Genomic DNA, 18,160 nt, shown 5'->3' with positions numbered 1-18,160 from the left:
AAGTTTAGCAACACCAAGTTAACCACACTCACATCTACTCAGTCACATCTCAGAATCATAATCATTAAGGTTGGAAAAGACCTCCAAGACCATTCAGTCCAACTGTCTTTATAGGTATTTCTGGCTTTCCAACATCCTATCAGCTAATACTTACATTTTTTACCATTTGCATGCAGGATTGCTGGTTCTCTTTTACCATGAGTTGAGAAGAGGTCGTATCTTTCTTCTGGAATCTCTAGATGCTGTTTCTCTCAAGACCCTTACGTTTCTCAGAAAATGTTGCTCTCTTGAAGCTCAAGGGGCTGGATCCCCAGACATTTCCCAAGTTTCCCATTGCCAAAGAGTCATGATCCTAACCCAAAGCAGTGGCCCCTCCTTAAATCACCTCTCTCTCTTCAACTTCTACACAAAAGACTCCACATTTTACACTTTTTTCCCTCACCTGGCAGCCTTGTAACTACTCCAGGTATGGTGTGTAAGCACATCATAGTCCAATAAAACCCACATTTCCTTTTCAAATCCTTTATGATAGGCACAGGGCACACATACCTAGTGGCCAAAACCAGCAAACAGCTCTGCCCAACAGCAAAAGCCCAGGTTTTGACTTTCCACTAGTTCTTTCAAGCTCAGCTATGAATTGGTTAGAGTATACTATTACAGTTTGTCAAAAGAAAAGAAATTTGTAACTGGGAATAACAATAAAAAAAGATTAAATTCTGCCTAGCTCATCACAGAAGTTTCCTGTCTGTTAAGGAGTAAAAGGAATTGTTGCAATGGTTGTTTTTCCCCCCAATAACAGGAGAAGAAAAAGGATGAAAACAGAACTTTTTATTTAAATCCACAGCAAATACAGGTATAGTCAGATAAAACATTAACACAGTGATCTTGAGAGAAATCCAATGTGGTCCACAAAAATGAGTTCTAACACACAAGAAAACACCAAACAAAAAGGATAAAATAAGACAACTGTAGCCTCAGTCAGGATGATTTGTCCAAACCTGCAACAGTTACCATCATGGGATTTTCAAGAATGGTATTGGGTACACGTGGTCAGCTTGGCTCAACAAGACTGGGCAGCTCAATAACTAAAGTAATGCAAAATTTCACACCTAGGAAGTGTTCAAACTCAGTATCTGACATTTTAGAAACTGACTTAAATGTCACAGTGCAGTTTAGCTCTCTCTCTCGGACACTCATGCTGTCTCTAATCTGGAGCAATGTAACAGTGCATTACACCTCAGCAATTCAATTTCAGATTATACATTAGCTTGTATTCAGGTCATGTAAATTGTTTCCACCTTCTGCGCATGACAATTAAATAGAGGTGAAGTCCTTGGGTTGCTCACAGGCTTTTGTCATCTAAGTACATTTGATTACCTGCAGAACAGCAGAGATCAAGACATCTTCCAGTGGGTGTTTCAGATCCATCAGTAATGCAGAGTCAAAGGATGTGTAGGATAAACCTGCTTTCCCATATCCACCTCCTCAGTGCTTACTATGATGAAGTTTGCTGCCTCCCTGTGATGCAGTTAACGCATCTTCCTTAGTTAAGTGGCCTTAGAAATCACAGGACAGAGCAGCTGTACTGGAGTAGTCACCCAGCCACGGAATCAACACTCGTTCTCGGGATGCACACTCAGCTATTTGCCCAGGGATGTTGTACCTCTGGGGATTGGGTGGTTTTCTTCTTCTCTTCTGTGCAGGTGACACAGGAGTTAACGTCATCAGGCTACCAGTACAGAACCACCTTTTTATTCTTAATTCGAGTATAGACCAGCCACCTTCAGAAGCATTACCTGATTTTCCAGTTTAAGTCACATCTTGGGGCAAAAATTCTCAAAGGCCAGGACATCCAGAGGTACTTACAGAATACTTACAAGTTGAATGAATTCAAATGGCTTTGCAGAACTTGCAAGTTAGTTATCTGAGCAGAAAACGCAAGTCACACCCCTTACCTGTCCACCCTCTACACTACACTCCCACATTTCTTTAACACCTCTGGTGCTCACAAATAACCCAGTTTTTCTCAAGGCATCTGCCTAGAGGCTTTCAAGTATCTTTTGTCATAAAAACTGGTTACTGGTGACTCAATTTTATCAGAAAGAACAGCTGTTTTATAGTTACACTGGCAGACACAGCTGTAACCCTAACTTCAAGAAAATTTATTGCCTTGGAGATCTGATTACATTGTTGCATGAAAAACTAACTGTATGCAGCAACACAGAAAGTACTGTTCACTGAAGGAAAAAATCTGCTAAAATCTAGAATTCAAAATGTATATAAATACATCACGCTGCTTACATGCCAAGATGAAATGCCTTGAGCATCTTAGAAGAGTTCAGTATTTTCAATCCCTCGATTTGATCCAAATCATGATGTTAGGTACCCAGGCACTATGGATCTATGACAGCTGCCATTAAGACTACTGGTTTGCCCCTTCTCACTGGAAAAATGGAGCCTTATAATGCCACTGAGAGCGAGCTCCAACAGGAGTTGTATGTTCCCAACACACTGCACTGTACTGACACAAGCCTTGCACGGGATGTTCAAATTTCACTTTTTAAAAAAATTTCAGGGGCAGCCTACACCGGCTTTATGAATATTTATATACCACACTCAAAAAGCTTTCAAGTTTTCTTCCCAAGAGACATGAAAGCCTGCTAAGCAGTTCAGCTGCACCTCCAGGTTTCAAATGCCATAGCAAATCACTGTCTACAGAAGGTTTGTTAGCAGATCAAAACCTTAAATGCCAGAGAACATCCTTTCACCTTGCAGAACTCTTCCCATAAGTAAGGCACACCAGACAGAGACGATTCCCACATGCTTAAATTTTATTGTGCGAATGTTGTTCAGAGCATTTAATACCCTCTGTAGACACACATTAAAAAAAAAAACAATACACTAACAGTGGCTAGACTGATGGATAACACATTAAATCTGTTTGGTGGTAACTTGTATGCATGCACAGTTAGCTCTTGTGGTGTAAAAATCTTAGCCAGGAGGCCAGCCCAACTGACGGCCGCCCAGAACATGGAGGTGTACGTGATAGACAGACTGCCCACCCTCAGGCCCTTCATTCACAACCATCCGGAATCCATTGGTCAGGCCCAGGTTAGCAGCACACTTCTTGCCAACAATCATTAAATGCCCAAGAAGCTGGAAGAGAAAGAAAGAGGAAAAAAAAAAAAAAAAAAAAAAAAAAAAAAAAAAAAACAACAACCAGAAAACACATAAAAAGGGGAAAAGGGCAGGGAGGGAAGGAAGAAGAGCAGAGAATCAATAATTCTCAGAAATTCAGCCACTGCTCTTCAAACTGTTGTCTGACTGCAACTGACATTTTCCAAGAAAAACTATAAAGACTTACTATGCAAAATATAGGGGGGAAATAAAGCTACAAATTTTTTTTCAAGCCAGGCTGTAACAGACTACAAAAGTGTCACAGAAGCCAAATTATGGCTAAAGCCCCCATTACTGTTTCAGACAACATATATAATTCTGGTGGAAAAGAAACTTTATCTTACCATGTAAAGCTTTGCAAAATCTTTAAGCTTGATGTTTATAGTTACAAATGAAATATTCAGCACCTCTCAGCTAACTTTCCTTTTCTTCACCTCTGACCTGCTAAAAACCCCAAAGTACTACTGCCTGTAAACCATGAAAACAGACATCAAGAGTATAACATAATAAATACCAATTCATTTTGCATGGCAAATACACACAGAGAAATCTTTTTTCTTTCTATGACTAATTTTACTGGAAAACTTTAACTCCATTATCATTCTAAGTTAGAGAACAAGGATTATTGTATCAGAAAACTACTCTGTTTGATATGTCAAGAGGAAAAGGGGGAGAGCCTACTACATTGTGAAGTAATTAGAGGCACGGCTTGGTGTAGAGAAAGCTTCTAGAGTACTTACAGATTCATCAGAGTCTTCTGCTTCAGACAATCTGACAATTGGCTTCTTAGGAATCACTAGGAAATGTGTTGGAGCTTGAGGTGAAATATCATGGAATGCGAGGCACTGGAGGAACAGCAAACAATTAAAATATGATTTGTCTCAGAGAAAGGTTAAGAGTTTCAGTAAACCAATATGCCCTCCTAAATACACACATATGCACATTATCAGATAACCCAAACATAAACAGAGATGTTGATTTTTCTTGAGTGTTTTATTATTCTACATAGTCTAATTTCTAAACACAAAACACTACTTACTAAGACATGCTGGCACAAAAAAAAAATTGCTATTCCATTTAAAAGCTACAGTCTTCTCAGCAAGGTGAAATGCAATCAGGTACCTGATTTATTATATCAACATATGCATGACATCTAATAGAGCTATTGGCATGCCTACAGAAAGTACATTTACGCTTATTTCAAATTTTTATTAACACCATATTTAATAAAATGAATGGCAAACAGTTGTTAATCATCTTCCAGTTATGTCTGAATATTGCCTTGGTCAAAAGATAGCAAGGCAATTCCAAAGAACCTGAAGTTACGTGATTTGAGGCCATATTACACTTCTGTTCTCAACAGCACCAAATATTTCAGAAAAAGATTTCGGAGTAATGCATTAAGAATGGCTCTATTTCAGACATTCCCACACTGAGGGACAGGCATCACTTTCGAAATATTAACAACGATCAGCAGTGAATAGCTGACTCTCAACTAAAGTTATGCAAATACCAAAATTACTACCAATCAGAAACTGAAAGCAGCACCTAACAATATCAAACAAATCCCAAATTAGGAATTTGCCAATAGGTAATAGAAATAAAAGAGAAAGCAAAGAAAGATAAAAGGAAGCTATGTCTCTGCACAAATGGCCAACCACAGAACTGGGTCTTGCTACTGCAACCAGGACAATCTGCAGAGGCGTGGCATGTGCTCTGCCATCATCTGTCCAATGACACCTCTTACTTACCCTGGACATGTAACATTGGTTATGTCACAATAACCAACACACAGACTCTTCAAAATATTTATTTCCTGGATACTTTCATTTCTATTTAAGAAGATACTACCCAGTTTTGAATCTCTGAGGAACCACTCGTGTCTCCCAAACAGAGAAGGACAGGAAGCAAATAATCGATCAACAAAACTAATTTGCACACAATTAAGCAAATCTTACTTCGAGTTGATCACTTTGTAAGCAGTTTTTCTATTATACGTGGCACATGCACAGGCAGAATGCAAATGGTCAAACTGTGTCAAAGAATTTAAAGAGCAGAAGATCAGTAGTAAACACTTTTCTTTGGGACAAAAAGCAGAAGTAGTATTGAGCAAAAAGCACAATCACAGGAAGTCCAGGAGGTCATGGTAAACCAATCTTCAGTTCAGCAAGTTTAGATTCGACTGGAACAACAGTGATAAAGCATAATTTCACAGAGACTTTGTACTTTTTGGTATGCCCTTTTCTCTGCATGTCGATTAATGATTAAAAGACTTCTTTACCCTTCTCCTTTTAACATTTCCAACCATTGATGGAGTCAAGACAATTAATTAAAAGATCCCCCATTAGCCAACTGAACTCTAAAAGAAATTCTACATTTCTGTTCAGGTTAAGGTAAAAATCAACCAAGGCGATGAAGGTAAAATATCTCTTCCAGAAAATATTGTGGACTAATGGCTGTCAAGAGTGGGTTATATGCTCTAAGTTACTCAAAGAGTGCTCTGGTTACTCTGCGGTAGCCACTGCAGCTGAAGAAAAACCTCTTTGACCCAGGTAAAGAAAGAATGCACACCCTCACACAAACACAGAGCAGTAACATAAGCGTGATTTTCAGAAGGCAGTGAAGATTTCCAATATTCTTGAGAGAAGAGGGCAACTGCAACGTTTCTGTATCGACTCTCCCAAGCATATGGATCTGACATCCTTAGCGAGCCTGCATTCCACACTGACAACAACCCTTCACTTCAAAAGCAAAAGCAAAAGCCCCTGTTAATGATGCCTCCTGCATTTCAATGCGAAGGGGGAGGAAAGGGGGCAGGGGTGCTTATACTGAATACTAGTTAGCTTACAGCTTGGAGACAGCCGCTGCATTGATTGTTTCATTTAGTCTCTAACACGCTGTGATGCACCAGCATCGCTGAATGCTACCAGTCCCACCTCACCGCCGGAACCGACTTTTGCTGCCTGCAGGATGACCAGCGCTATTTAATAAGAGCTTGAAAAGCTCCAATTCTCTTTAAATTTTCCCTTTAACAACCCCTCCCGGAGGTTCGCAGCCAAGGCCTGGCGGGCGGAGCTGCATAACCTCTGTGAGGCTACGAGGGACAAGTAAAAGCACCCAGTTACGGCGCACTGCTCGGAGCGCGCACGGAGACTGCCTGCGGGTGGTTCAGGTTTCGCGGCTACTGTCCCACGCCAGCCGTGAGAACCCTGGTCCCTTGGCCGGGAGCCCGACGCAGCTGCAGGGACGGTGCGGGAGCGCCCCGCCCGCCCCGCCGCGCTCCCGAGCGCCTCCAGGGCACCCCCGGGCCCCCGCGAGAAGGGGAGGGGGCCGGGAGGGGTGGCGGCCGCGCACCTGCTCGTCCTCGTAGATGATGTTGGCGGGGATCTCCTTGCGGATGATCTTCCCGAAGATGGTGTCCCCGCCGGGCCGCGCCGCCTGCGCTTTGCTGATCTCGTCCGCCATGGCGGCCGCTCGCGCGCGGCTCCCGCCGGCCCTCACCGCGCCCGCCTCCGCGGCCACGCCCCCGCCGCGCTTATTGGGCCGGCGGAGCACCGCCGGCCGCGCCCACCCCGCCGATTGGTCGCTTTGCCTGTCTTTCTTCCCGCCCGTCACCGCCCACCGCGCTGGCGCGCCCCCCCACCCCCGCTGACCCGTGGGGGGCGGAGGGATCCGCGGGTGCGGTTGTCGGCGGCTGCCGCGGAGGGATCAGAGCTGTGAAGCTCTGAGGCGCGTATGCCGAGTTAGTGCGCTGGCAGGAGAGGCTGGTGTAGTGAGAAATACTGCTTGTCAAATCCAACCCGAGTGTCTGTGCCACTCCTTGGGACTTCCCCTTGCAGACTGCCTCGGGCAGGGCTGCCGCTAGGCTTTTCCGTACAAGTTGGCGGGTTTCGGGTGCTGCTGGGATGGCTCCCGCAGAGGAGCAGTTTAATGTGCCAGCTCTTCTGTATATGAGTAATTTCCTAACCATGAAACAGGCTAATCAATATGACTAGTAAGTTACAGAGGACGACGCAATGTTGCACAGCTATACATCTAGTCGTAAATGCTTTTTTTTATAGACATGACAGCAGTCATGAAATAGGAGAAATGAAAGAGCAGTAGGTAAAAAAAAAGAGTAAAAACAAAGTTTCCTTTTCATGTGGTTTAACGAGACCAAGTTCACGGTGCTGCTTCATGGCCTCAAACTGCAAGATTACAGGTTTAAACTGGATATTAGGAAGAAATTCTTTACTGTGAGAGTGGTGAGGCATCAGAACAGGTTACCCAGAGAAGCTGTGGTTGCCCCATGCCTCTAAGTGTTCAAGGCCAGGTTGGAGAGGGCTCTGAGCAAACTGTTTTAGTGAAAAGTGTCTCTCCTCATGGCAGGGGGGTTGGAACTAGATGATCTTTAAGATCCCTTCCAATCCAGACCATTCCATGGTTCTGTGATATTCTGAACTTCACAGATAAAATAGATTGATTTCCCTCAACCTTTGTCTGGGAAGGTTTTAATATAGACATTTACATATAGTTGCCTCTTGACACAAATCTCCCAGGAAAGCATTCTGAAGGGAGGCAGGGGATAAATACTGCTAAGTGGATTAAACATAATATGGTTCCACATTTGATTACCTGACCTTGTTACAAAAAGAGCAGAATTTGTTGAATATTTCTGGTAATAACTCTGAAATAGTCTGAGATACCCTAAACAAAGCTCTAGTTAAGCACATTAAACACTGGGATGATACTCTGTTCCTCAGAGTTTTGGATTAGGATATTTTGACATGCGTCCATCCTACAGATGGTATTGGAGCTTTATGACAACTAAGACAAGGATGGAATTGGTGCTTCCAGGACAAATTGCTTTGATTTATATTGTTGCCTAACCGTGGTTATTCAGTAAATATATGATTAATTTTTTTCCTTTATTTTCTCGGGAATTAAACGCATTCTGTGAAAGAACAGAAGATCTGATAGTACTAGCTAGACAGTTTAAAGAGTTTAACATATAAATACTTGTTCAGGATCCACTTGCACATGCTAGTGTACTTTAAGTAGTTCCAAGGGCTGTGGTGGAATCAGTCTAGAAAGCATATTTCTGTGCTATGAGAAAACAAAGAGACAATTTTAGAAGTTTGAAAAAGCAAAAAGCATTTATTTCATATAGTTGACTTCAACATATATTTTTGTCTCACCGTGTAAGTGGCAAATTTTATACCATTTGGAATAAAACAAGGTCTTTTCAAAGAGTTTCATTCATTCATTCACAATAATTATTCCTGAAAATAAATCTATGAATAAACATTCTCCTGCTAACAGAATGAGTTTCTTTATGGGGCACATAGTCCAAGATAAGTATTTAATAAATGCTTATGATTAATAATTCATAAATAACTAATAAATATATGAAAATTATTGAGTAATAGTTTAGTGTTCCGCTTTTTCAATTATCTGCCAATGTAATTGCAATTAAACAATTAAATAGACTAGGTATTGAAGCCAGAGATCTAGTGAGCAGTAAAGCTGATTACACAGAAAATCTCTATGCTGCCTTTAGCTAATGCTGGGTGATGTGTTATTGAAGTATAAGCTTGTTTGTTTTTCTAAAGAATGGCAATTGAGTTTTACACAAGTACTGGACCTGGCCATGGTATGACTGGGCCAAGCCTGGGTTGGTCCCTGAGGCAGGGCAAGGCTGTGGGGAGCTTGATGTGAGCAGCAGAGAAACTGACCTGACAAGAAAGGGAAAAAGACTGAACAAAAGAAAATGCCTGTTGGAAAACACCAGCAGAGGAAAAAGCCTGCCAGCTGTGATCCTGGGAACCAAAAGTGTCCTTGGAAAGTGTGGCTGGCCCCTTCTAAGTACAGCTGGGTACCTAGGAACCAGAAACATCCTGAGATACCACTGATAAGCGCAGCAACACGGAGCTGCAGCCACAATTTTCCTTCTGTAAAAGGTGAAAAAAATAGTCTGGGAAAGGAGAAGGCATCCCACAAGGATGATTGATTTGATTGATTCCAACCCTTAGCCCTGCACAGGAGCTTCCCCGAGAGTCACATAAGGTGGTGTCCCGGGGTGCATCAGGAAGGGCTTTGCCAGCAGGCCACGGGAGGTGACCCTGCCCTTCTACTCAGCCCCGGTGGGGCCACATCTGGAGTGCTGTGTCCAATTCTGGGCTCCTCAGGACAAGAGGGACATGGAGCTCCTGGGGCAGGTCCAGCGGAGGGCAACGAGGGAGGCTGGGGGGACTGGAGCATCCCTCTTAGGAGGAAAGGCTGAGGGAGTTGGGCCTGTTCAGCCTTGAGAAGAGACAACTGAGAGGGGACCTCCTCAATGTGCATAAACACCTAAACCAGGGGTGCCAAGAGGATGGAGCCAGGCTCTTCTTGGTGGTGCCACGGAACAGGACAAGTGGCAACGGGCAAAAACTGATGCGCGGCGAGCTCGACCTGAAGATGAGGAAGAACATCTTCACTGCGCGTGTGACCGAGCACTGGAACAGACGGCCCACAGAGGGCTGCGGAGTCTCCCTCACCGGAGAGATCCAACAACCGCACGGGCGGCGGCACCGGCGGCACCAGGAGCCGGCACGGCACGTCCGGGATCGCCCTTCCCGGATCGTCCCTCCCGGATCGTCTCTCCTGGATCGTCCCTCCCGGATCGTCACTTCCCAGCTCGTCACTTCCCAGCTCGTCACTTCCCGGTCCCTGCCCGGGCCGGGTCCGGCCCGTCCCCCCGGACGGCGGCCGCCATGGGGAGCCGCGGGCAGGCGAGTCACACACACGTTCTGTACTCACGGGAGTTCTCCGGGCGGGTTGGAGCTCTGTGGCGTTTGTAGGAGTCGAAAGACATGAGGCTGTCAGGACGAGGAGGACTAGGGGAAAGGAAGGGAGGGGTTTTCACGCAAAGGCCGCTGTGGGAAATGGAATCGAGGCAGAATAAGCGGAGGTTAAAATGCGTGGAAAGCACGACTCGCGAGGGTAAGGTGAAGAAAAGCGAAGAGTGAAGAAATATTTAAACTTTCCGTATGTGCGGTGCAGAGCAGTGTCAGGCTCGAGAGCACCTTTTTCAGCAGCGTTCCGAAGCCTGGTTTGGGAGCGCTGATGCACTGAGGTGTTGGGGAGTTCTGTGTTTCGGTGGGGGGCCGGTGGGGTCGGAGGAGTCTGCATTAATGTGTCTCGATCACGGTCATCCAGTGCAACTGCTCTGTGCCTGGGGTGGTGAAAACTGCCCAGGAGGGATGTGCAGAAACAGAGTAAGAATATGCCCAGTTGGAAGGGATCCACAGGGATCATCGAGTCCAACCCTTAGCCCTGCACGGGAGCCTCCCCGAGTCCCATAATGTGCCTGAGAGCATCATCCAAACGCTTCTTGAACTCTGTCAGGCTTGGTGCTGTGCCCACTGCCCTGGGGAGCCTGTTCAGTGCCCAACCACCCTATGGGGGAAGGACCTTTTTCTAATATCCAACCTAAACCTCCCCTGACACAGTTTCAGGCCATTCTCTGGGTACCTGTCACTGGTCACCACAGAGAAGAGATCAGTGCCTGCCCCTCCTCTTCCCCTTGTGAGGAAGCTGTAAACTGCTAAGAGGGTGGGAAGGTGCCTGAAAATTGCTCATCAGAGAGTTTGAAATAACCATAAAAGACTTCCAAGTTTCACCGTACCTGTCTTCGACACAAAACGACTGGTAATATTTATTCAGCATTTACAAAGATGGTGAAAAGATTAGGGGGTAGAAATATTTCAGAATGTCCTGAAGGAATTTAGTTGAATCTGTTAAAATACATCTACAAAGCAAAAAAAAATTATTTGCTGCATTCTAATTCTGTGAGTTTACTTTCCACAGATTAACCCATCTAGGGAACGTTGCTATTAAAGGCAACATGGTTCTGTTCAGCTGCTAATTATTAAGCACCCAGAAGCTGAAAAGGAGTTAGCAGGCTCCCTGTTCTTTTTTATGTGTTTCTGCTGAGATTGATTTAACTGATTGTGAAGTTTCATACTAATTCTTGTGAAAGTGACAGAAGGTTTTTTTACTTGAACATTCATGAGACTCTTGTGCAATTGACAATGCACTAATTTGCCCTCTTTCCAGAGAGATCTGTTATGCAGTTGCATGTACTTCTCAGCATGCTGAATCACCTTACAGTAAAAGTTATGATGTGGTCTAATCCACGTGGTGAGGTGAGATTTGAAGGTGTCCCTTGATAGCGCTAAAGTTGAGTAGGTTGAAGAAGCAGCACTAAACTGGAAAGTTGTGTGTACTTACCGGTTTATGTCTTTTTCCTCTTCCTAAAACCTGTGCACACTTCTGAATGAATTCTCTCAAGGTGTGGCCAAGTGACAAGCTGAGTGAAGGCGGAGAATTTAGCTTGAAAATCTAAAAATGCATTGACATCAGTTGAAAACAGTAGCTTTCAGAGAAGATCACCATTTCTGTCATTGGCAGACTTAAAGCAGAGACAACACTTTTGTCAGGGCCCTGCCAGCATGTTTTTATTTGCTTTTTACTTTTAGGGGACAGTCTTGTTTGCATCTCCAGCTCAGATACAGAACATGCCAATAAAGAAGGTGGTCGTTTCACAGTTACAGCCCTGTGTTTCCTCCATATCCTTCTGAGAAATGTTTTGAATACTAATTGTGAGAAAACAATTTAATATTATTATGAAGTACCTGGATTGTGCCTTCTAGAGATGCCAAAACATGCTAGGAAGTACTAGAAAGAGCCTCAAAAGGTATCTTGTTATCAAGATTAGTGGGTTTTTTTGGTGCTTGTCAGAGATTCTTTCCAGTCTCTGACAAACACCAAAAAAGTCTCAAAAGGACTTGAGGATTTCTGTAATTCCTTGTAGCCTGTATGAGTGAACAGCCAAAACCACGTGCCTGTGAGCTGTGATTCTCAGGGGTTTTGCTTTTCATACATATTGAGGTGTGTCTTCTCTACGTTTAAGTCCTAATTTTTGAGTGTTTGCTTTTAGTGAAGTTTCTGTTTGCTGACCTGGCAGTTGTATTTAAGGGAAGGACTTTGCTTTGTGTTGGTTCTGCCACACCACCTGTAGAAAATTATGCCCAGGTATCGCACAGAGTCATGGAAAATAATTGTTGAATTAGTTAATACACAGTTTCAGATCCTTTTGAAAGTCACTTTTCTCAAAAATTGGTTTGTAAGTGTAAGAATACTATAGTTATCTCTGTTTCTGCCTTTTTCAATAATTGGAGAATATCCACTGAGGTACCCTTGATAGTACCTTCAAGTAACTTGACATTTAGCGTTATTCCAATTCTGTTGGCTTTATTTGACATCAGCACAATAAATATGTTTGTGTCCGTGTATATTCAGGATTATATACCCATCGTGCCAAATAATTACTTAGGAATGTAATTATCTTAGATTAATTTGAAATGTCCAGAACTTGAAATGTCTGGGACTTTGATTTTGTCACATCTGGTTTGGCTGCAAGTTTTTTTTTTTTATGAGGAATTGAAGTAAAATATCTTAGATATTGATTTGATTCTGTTGAATTGTCTATTAAATGGAAATAACATTAATTTTCAACCGAAACATTTTTAGTTGTAACATGTTAATTTTACCTGAGAATCCTGCTCAGCCAATAAGTTAATTCTATTGTTGTTGTATTGGCAGGTTTTGAAGCTTTTTAAGTTGTTACACCGAACACGGCAAGAAGTTTTTAAAAATGATACCAGAGCCCTTGAAGGTGAGATGCTTGCTTGGTGTGTGCTTACCCATACTTCTGTGGACCTTTCTTCTCCAAATACACAGAGAATTCCTAACATAATTTTTCCTTACATCATTCCCTTCCATATTTTTTAAGTAATCGTTGGGAGAACTTGTAATAAGTAACCAGAGATCCTTTAATTTGCAACAAAAAAATGGTTATTAGATTCAAGCGCTCAAGCCATATTTTGTAAGGGAAATATCTCTTTTTTTGAACTGTGCTAATCTTCCTGGGAGATTTTTTTTTTCTTTTATTTTTAATCTTCCTCTCTTCGGTCCAGCCAAAGCATGTTTAACTGTACTAAACATTTGAATTAGTCGTCTGTGTATGGTTTCTCCTCAAGGGATAAGTCCTGTTTTTTTTTAGTAAACAAGCTTCTGTACATAGTTCAGAATGCTAGATAGGGAATCTTATTTTATTCCTATACCAATCGACTTAAAATATGACGTCACATGAATTGCAAGGAGATCGTACATTGAAATACTTCAAGCAGAGTGTCACAGGAAGGCGGAATAAATGAATTAAAATTGTGAACTTTGAGGCAACGAAAAGCACAGGATACGATTTTTGTTCACTCTTTGGGTTTTTTTGTTTACTTTATTTAGCTGCAAGACAAAAGATAAATGAAGAATTCAGAAATAACAAAGACGAGACATCTGAGGAGAAGATAAATGAGGTGCTTGTTTTCTTTTTTTTTTTTTTTTCCAATTTGTGGAAGAATACTTATAAATGACCTTTTTATTTAAAGAATCTTTAAGTCAGTGGAGGTACACTGAGACATCATGAGAGCCAGCTTAGTTCGAAAAAGCTGCTACATGGATCTCTGAATCGAATGATATACAGGACTTGGGAGAGTTTGGGCCCTTGCTTGCATAAACGTGGTGCTGTTAGCATTCTGCTTTGGGCAGCAGCTAAAAAATTCAATATTGAAGATCCAAATGTGCATTACTCTGCTGGAATAGGAAGCTGCAGTGTATTATGACATCAAGTGCCTACTTATACATACCAAGTGTGCAGTGATCTTAAGGAGATCAAAGTAACTGTGTGCAGTATGAGAATGTGAGACGTGGTAGCTGAATCCAGTGCAGTGGTTTTAGTTCAGATCTGGACTGCACTTCTGAAGTTACCTTGGTTATCTCCACTTCCTGTGATGTGTCTTGCTTTGTAAAGCAATGCCAGAGCAAATGGCAAAAATTCCTTTGAGATCAATCTGAAGGGGAAGGTGTGCTTCAGGAGCATGCAGCCTGGCTGCTACTGGCCTTTCAGTAGGGAGAACTGAAGGATACCTGCTCCAAACCCTTAAAAGGGAAAGGCACGAGGAGAAGTGCAGTGTACATGTCAAGTCTTGAGCTCTAACCTTTGCAGGGATCCTCTTCTGTTGGTTCACACTACTTTCTAGTATAAGCATGTCTCCTAAAGTGTCTCACTTGTGCAATTTCATTTGTTTCTGACACAAGTATCATACAAACAAGCGTTGGGTTCTCTTAATGGTGCAGCAAAACAACTAGCAAGGGTGCTTCAGCTTATCGTCCTAATGAGGGAAGGAATTCCAGGCCTTTTGCCAAATACTAATGCCTCTGCTAATCTTAGGTAGTGCCTTGTTCTTGTACTGCTTTTCTGTGAAACCTCAGTATTCTTAATTCTTGTCATGTTTTGCCCTTGTTTTTTTCTCCTTATTTGAAGAGCAGTAGTGTTAAAAGAATGAGATTGCTCTTTCACTAGGGCAAATGTTATTCAGGCATTCAGGCAAAATGTCTTTGATCACTGGAAGCTAGTTAATTGTTTCTGTGGTTGCATTTTACCTTATTTGTTTGCAGTTTTATTATATATTCTGCTGCATGTTACTGAGCTGAAGTTTCCTTCTCTTATCTGTATATCAGAGTAGTTTATATATCAATCTGTAAATTATTCCAGGATCCCCAAGGCAAAAGCTGCATATAGATAGCTAACTGAATAATAGAACTGACTGGCTTTATTACTTGAATAGTTGTCTGGTATGGAAAATATCTTCAGGAATAATCACATATAATTTAAATTGCTCTGTTCTGTTTTCTGTGCCTTTTTTGTTCCTTTTGCTAGCTTCTGAAAATAGCTTCAGATGTTGAAGTGATTCTCAGAACTTCCGTTATTCAGGCAGTTCATACAGATTCTGACAAAATAGGTAAGTCAGTCTGCACGCTAAAAAGATGTTTAAAAATGTTGTAGTTGTGTAAGTAAGTACAGAATGTGAAAATAAGTAAAGGGATAGTGAGACAAATTGTCTGTTATTCTTTGCCCAAAAGCTTAATGTAAGCTGATGATTAATGTCACCACCTAGGACAGGTGGAGGCTTCAAAGGTACAAAGTTTCTTACACAAATAGTTTGACATATGGAGGCTGGTGGAAAAGAGGCGGTGACTACTTTTAATGCCCCTAATGAGAGGAAGAAGTTATGACTATTTAACTAGCTATAACTCTTAGGAGGGACAGCAATTGGGTAGCAGGTCAGCATGCAAGTATAGGGTAGTCAGTGTGTGTGTAAATGTAGTAGCCACAGTATCTGTGTGTGGGTGCTTGCTCTGCCAAGTGGGTGGAAGCTGCCTGAGGAGAATTAGCAAGTGCAGTATGTACACTGTTCATAGAATAGCTTTTTGAGGATTTGAGTGTTTGAATGTTTTTGAGGATTGAGTGTTCTTTCCCAAAACCTTTTTCCAGCAATTTCAGGTTCAGATTGTGCTGTGGAAGACCTGTGACACAACGATGGCCTTGATGCAAAGTCTATCCAATTCTGAAATTTTGATTCCTAGTTTAGAAGTTCTTTTATTTTACAGTCGAACACTAGAGAAAGAACACAACTGTGTGGTAGAGAACAGGGAAAATCTTCACCTGAGTACATTGTTTCCTTTCACTTCTGTTTAGTTTTGTCTGTAAAGTTTTGATAGAGTTGTGAGATCTAGGTTTGGTAGAGCATTTAACGTTAAAATGACAATCACGATGAAGCCCGAAGATATGACTAGACCAGTGTCAAGTCTTCCACAGAAGAAAAAAAGCTGAAGACTTGTCTTCGTGAGAACAAAAAAAACCAAGGGGGAACATCTTCCCTAGTGCAATTAAATTATTGTGCTGTCACAGAATCAGTTCACAGGGCACTGTTATTGTCTAAAAAGAATTTGAGGCACAGTGGTGTACAGTCGTGTTGAGATTCATTAGTAAATCTTGGAGAAAACAATAGGCGGAGGTTTTCTTACTAAAGGGAAAGCAATTTCAATTAAGAGCTTGTTAGTTATATTAGACAATTTTTCTGTTTTTTTTTAATGTTTAGTTACGTTACTCGATAGTATACAAATGTCTCAGTCTTTTCATTTTGCTTTAATTTCTGATTAAGCTGAGACAAGCGGAGCTTACTTTTTTAGTGTTATATCAGGCATGCAATATGTGCTGATTTTGATTTGGTATGTTGGCAATGTGTGTTCAAAACTTAGCTCTGAAAAGGAAGGTTAAAAATTCTGCTTTCAATTTTTATTTGTTTGTACTTTTGCTTTTCAATACTTTATATCCAGTTCTGGGTTTTTTTAGTATTTGTTCTAGGCATGTAGATCAACATGTTTTCTCGTACCTGTACTCCCATTGATTTTATCTAAGAGAAATGCAATGGGAATTTTACTTAAAGATCTTAGAAACTTATTAAATGCATCAGTATCAGTACATAGATGCAAAAAGAGCATACCCTCAAGAAAATCAGGTTTTTTTCTCGTAAGGTAAGGGATATCAGTGCACTTTGGACAGCATGTTACTCATTGCACACACAAACACACAGTTTTGCAGGTTTACTGCATCTCTTGCAGCCGCCTGGCATAGTCAAAGTACAGTGTTATGATTTCAGGTGTTTGTGATTTAGTTTTTGCTGCTGGAGCAAATCTGACATGACACAGCACCTTCACTTCATGAAAAAAAGACAAGCTGATTCTGACAAGTTAGACAGCAAGAACTAAGGTGTCAGGAAGGGGTTAAAATGGTGTATATTTAGGCAAACCCTAACACAGTGCACTTCTGTGACAGTATAGTCAGTTCTGTGACAATACAGTGGCAATAACTTTCCTTTCCTCTTGACCTTTAAAACAGGTGTGACAGGATAAATAGTACAGATCAAATTCCAGGACTTGGGGGAGCAGGCTAAGTCAAATTCAGTATTAATTTTTGAAACTATTGAAGTAAACATGGCTCAGGCTTGATAAAATTGCCATTCACTTTCCTGCTAAGAGTTACTGCAAGGCTTTGACATTTTTTTTTTATGGCTTCTTAGTGCTATTAAAGTTTTCAATGCTCTTAAAAGGAAAAATGGGAAGGCATTATTGTGACCAAGGGAAGGTAAAAAGCATAATTTTTCTTAGGTAGAAGTCATGATGATGCTTGTACACTTACTAGAAGTTCAAATCCTCATTCAGATCCTCACCATAAACCCAAAGTTCAGATCCTCGTGATCCTTATGAGATCCTAATTTTTTGTTTGTTAGTGTAAAAACAACTTCAGAATAATATTTTCCGTAAGATTATAGTCTTACTGGGTTTTTTTTCTATTACAGTGCTCATACCCAGGAAAGATCTTCTACAAGACAACACTCCTTACTTAGATAAACCAACAAAAAAGCAAGAATCCTGAGGAAAATATGTCCCTCTCCCCAGAAAGTTAATATCCTGTAATGACATCTCTGAAAACCATCCAACAGTGTATCCTTGTTTTAAAGCTAAATTTTGGAAACAGTTAAGTATTGTTACCAGGAAAACAGAGACTGAAGTCAACTCATCGTTTTTATTGAGTGCTGTGATATCATCATTCACTTCTTCTGTGGGATATACTAATATTTCTACAGGACTTAAAAGTACACTGCTGAATTGTGTTACTTCAGCCAGGAAGGTTTCTGATTATGACAGCTGTCAGACAGAGATTGTTTCCCAGCAATCCAGAGTTTGTCAAAGCTAAATAAAAATTAAATACTGTTCTTAGTCCTGATAGTATTTATTTGTAAGTTTCTTGTTAATCATAGGCTGCTATGAAGTAATGAAAAAACATCTTGTGGCACTTGCCGTAAAATTTATGCTTTGCACCAAAAGCATGATTTCTGAAGTGGTCATTAATTGTACACTAATATACTGAGATTCTTGAGAGAGTTCTTAAGGGTTATCTGAATAAATTATTTTTATTTTACAGATGGGAGAGCATGCGTAGTGTTTTTCTTCTCCCATGCACCTTGGCATGAGCAGGAATGTTAGGGTTTGAGTTCTC

At 41.5% G+C, this 18,160-nt stretch overlaps 2 protein-coding genes across 3 annotated transcripts; one reads left to right on the top strand and one right to left on the bottom strand.

Moving 5' to 3' along the window:
* Window positions 1-813: 813 nt before the first annotated feature.
* HINT1 (histidine triad nucleotide binding protein 1) lies at window positions 814-6,700 on the bottom strand. Its single transcript, XM_027714431.2, has 3 exons — window positions 6,532-6,700; window positions 3,918-4,022; window positions 814-3,156 (listed from the first exon to the last, which is right to left on the bottom strand). Exons 1-3 carry the CDS (start codon window positions 6,640-6,642, stop codon window positions 2,992-2,994), a joined length of 381 nt encoding a protein of 126 aa, XP_027570232.1. The 5' UTR covers window positions 6,643-6,700; the 3' UTR covers window positions 814-2,991.
* A 3,133-nt stretch (window positions 6,701-9,833) lies between these two features.
* LYRM7 (LYR motif containing 7) lies at window positions 9,834-18,091 on the top strand. Of its 2 annotated transcripts, XM_027714439.2 has the most exons (6): window positions 9,869-10,140; window positions 12,140-12,234; window positions 12,805-12,877; window positions 13,504-13,574; window positions 14,978-15,059; window positions 17,460-18,091. In XM_027714439.2, exons 1-6 carry the CDS (start codon window positions 10,011-10,013, stop codon window positions 17,534-17,536), a joined length of 528 nt encoding a protein of 175 aa, XP_027570240.1. In that variant the 5' UTR covers window positions 9,869-10,010; the 3' UTR covers window positions 17,537-18,091. The 2 variants fall into 2 exon arrangements, with proteins under 2 accessions (XP_027570242.1, XP_027570240.1); XM_027714441.2 differs by lacking the exon at window positions 12,140-12,234 and having other exon boundaries at window positions 9,834-9,929.
* Window positions 18,092-18,160: the final 69 nt, after the last annotated feature.

Source organism: Pipra filicauda, unplaced genomic scaffold, assembly GCF_003945595.2.
Source record: "Pipra filicauda isolate LSUMZ 115617 unplaced genomic scaffold, ASM394559v2 scaffold216_size1298047_pilon, whole genome shotgun sequence".
Taxonomy (NCBI): domain Eukaryota; kingdom Metazoa; phylum Chordata; class Aves; order Passeriformes; family Pipridae; genus Pipra; species Pipra filicauda.
The sequence above is the reverse complement of the archived record's forward strand: the minus strand, read 5'-3'. Positions and strand labels throughout refer to the sequence as shown.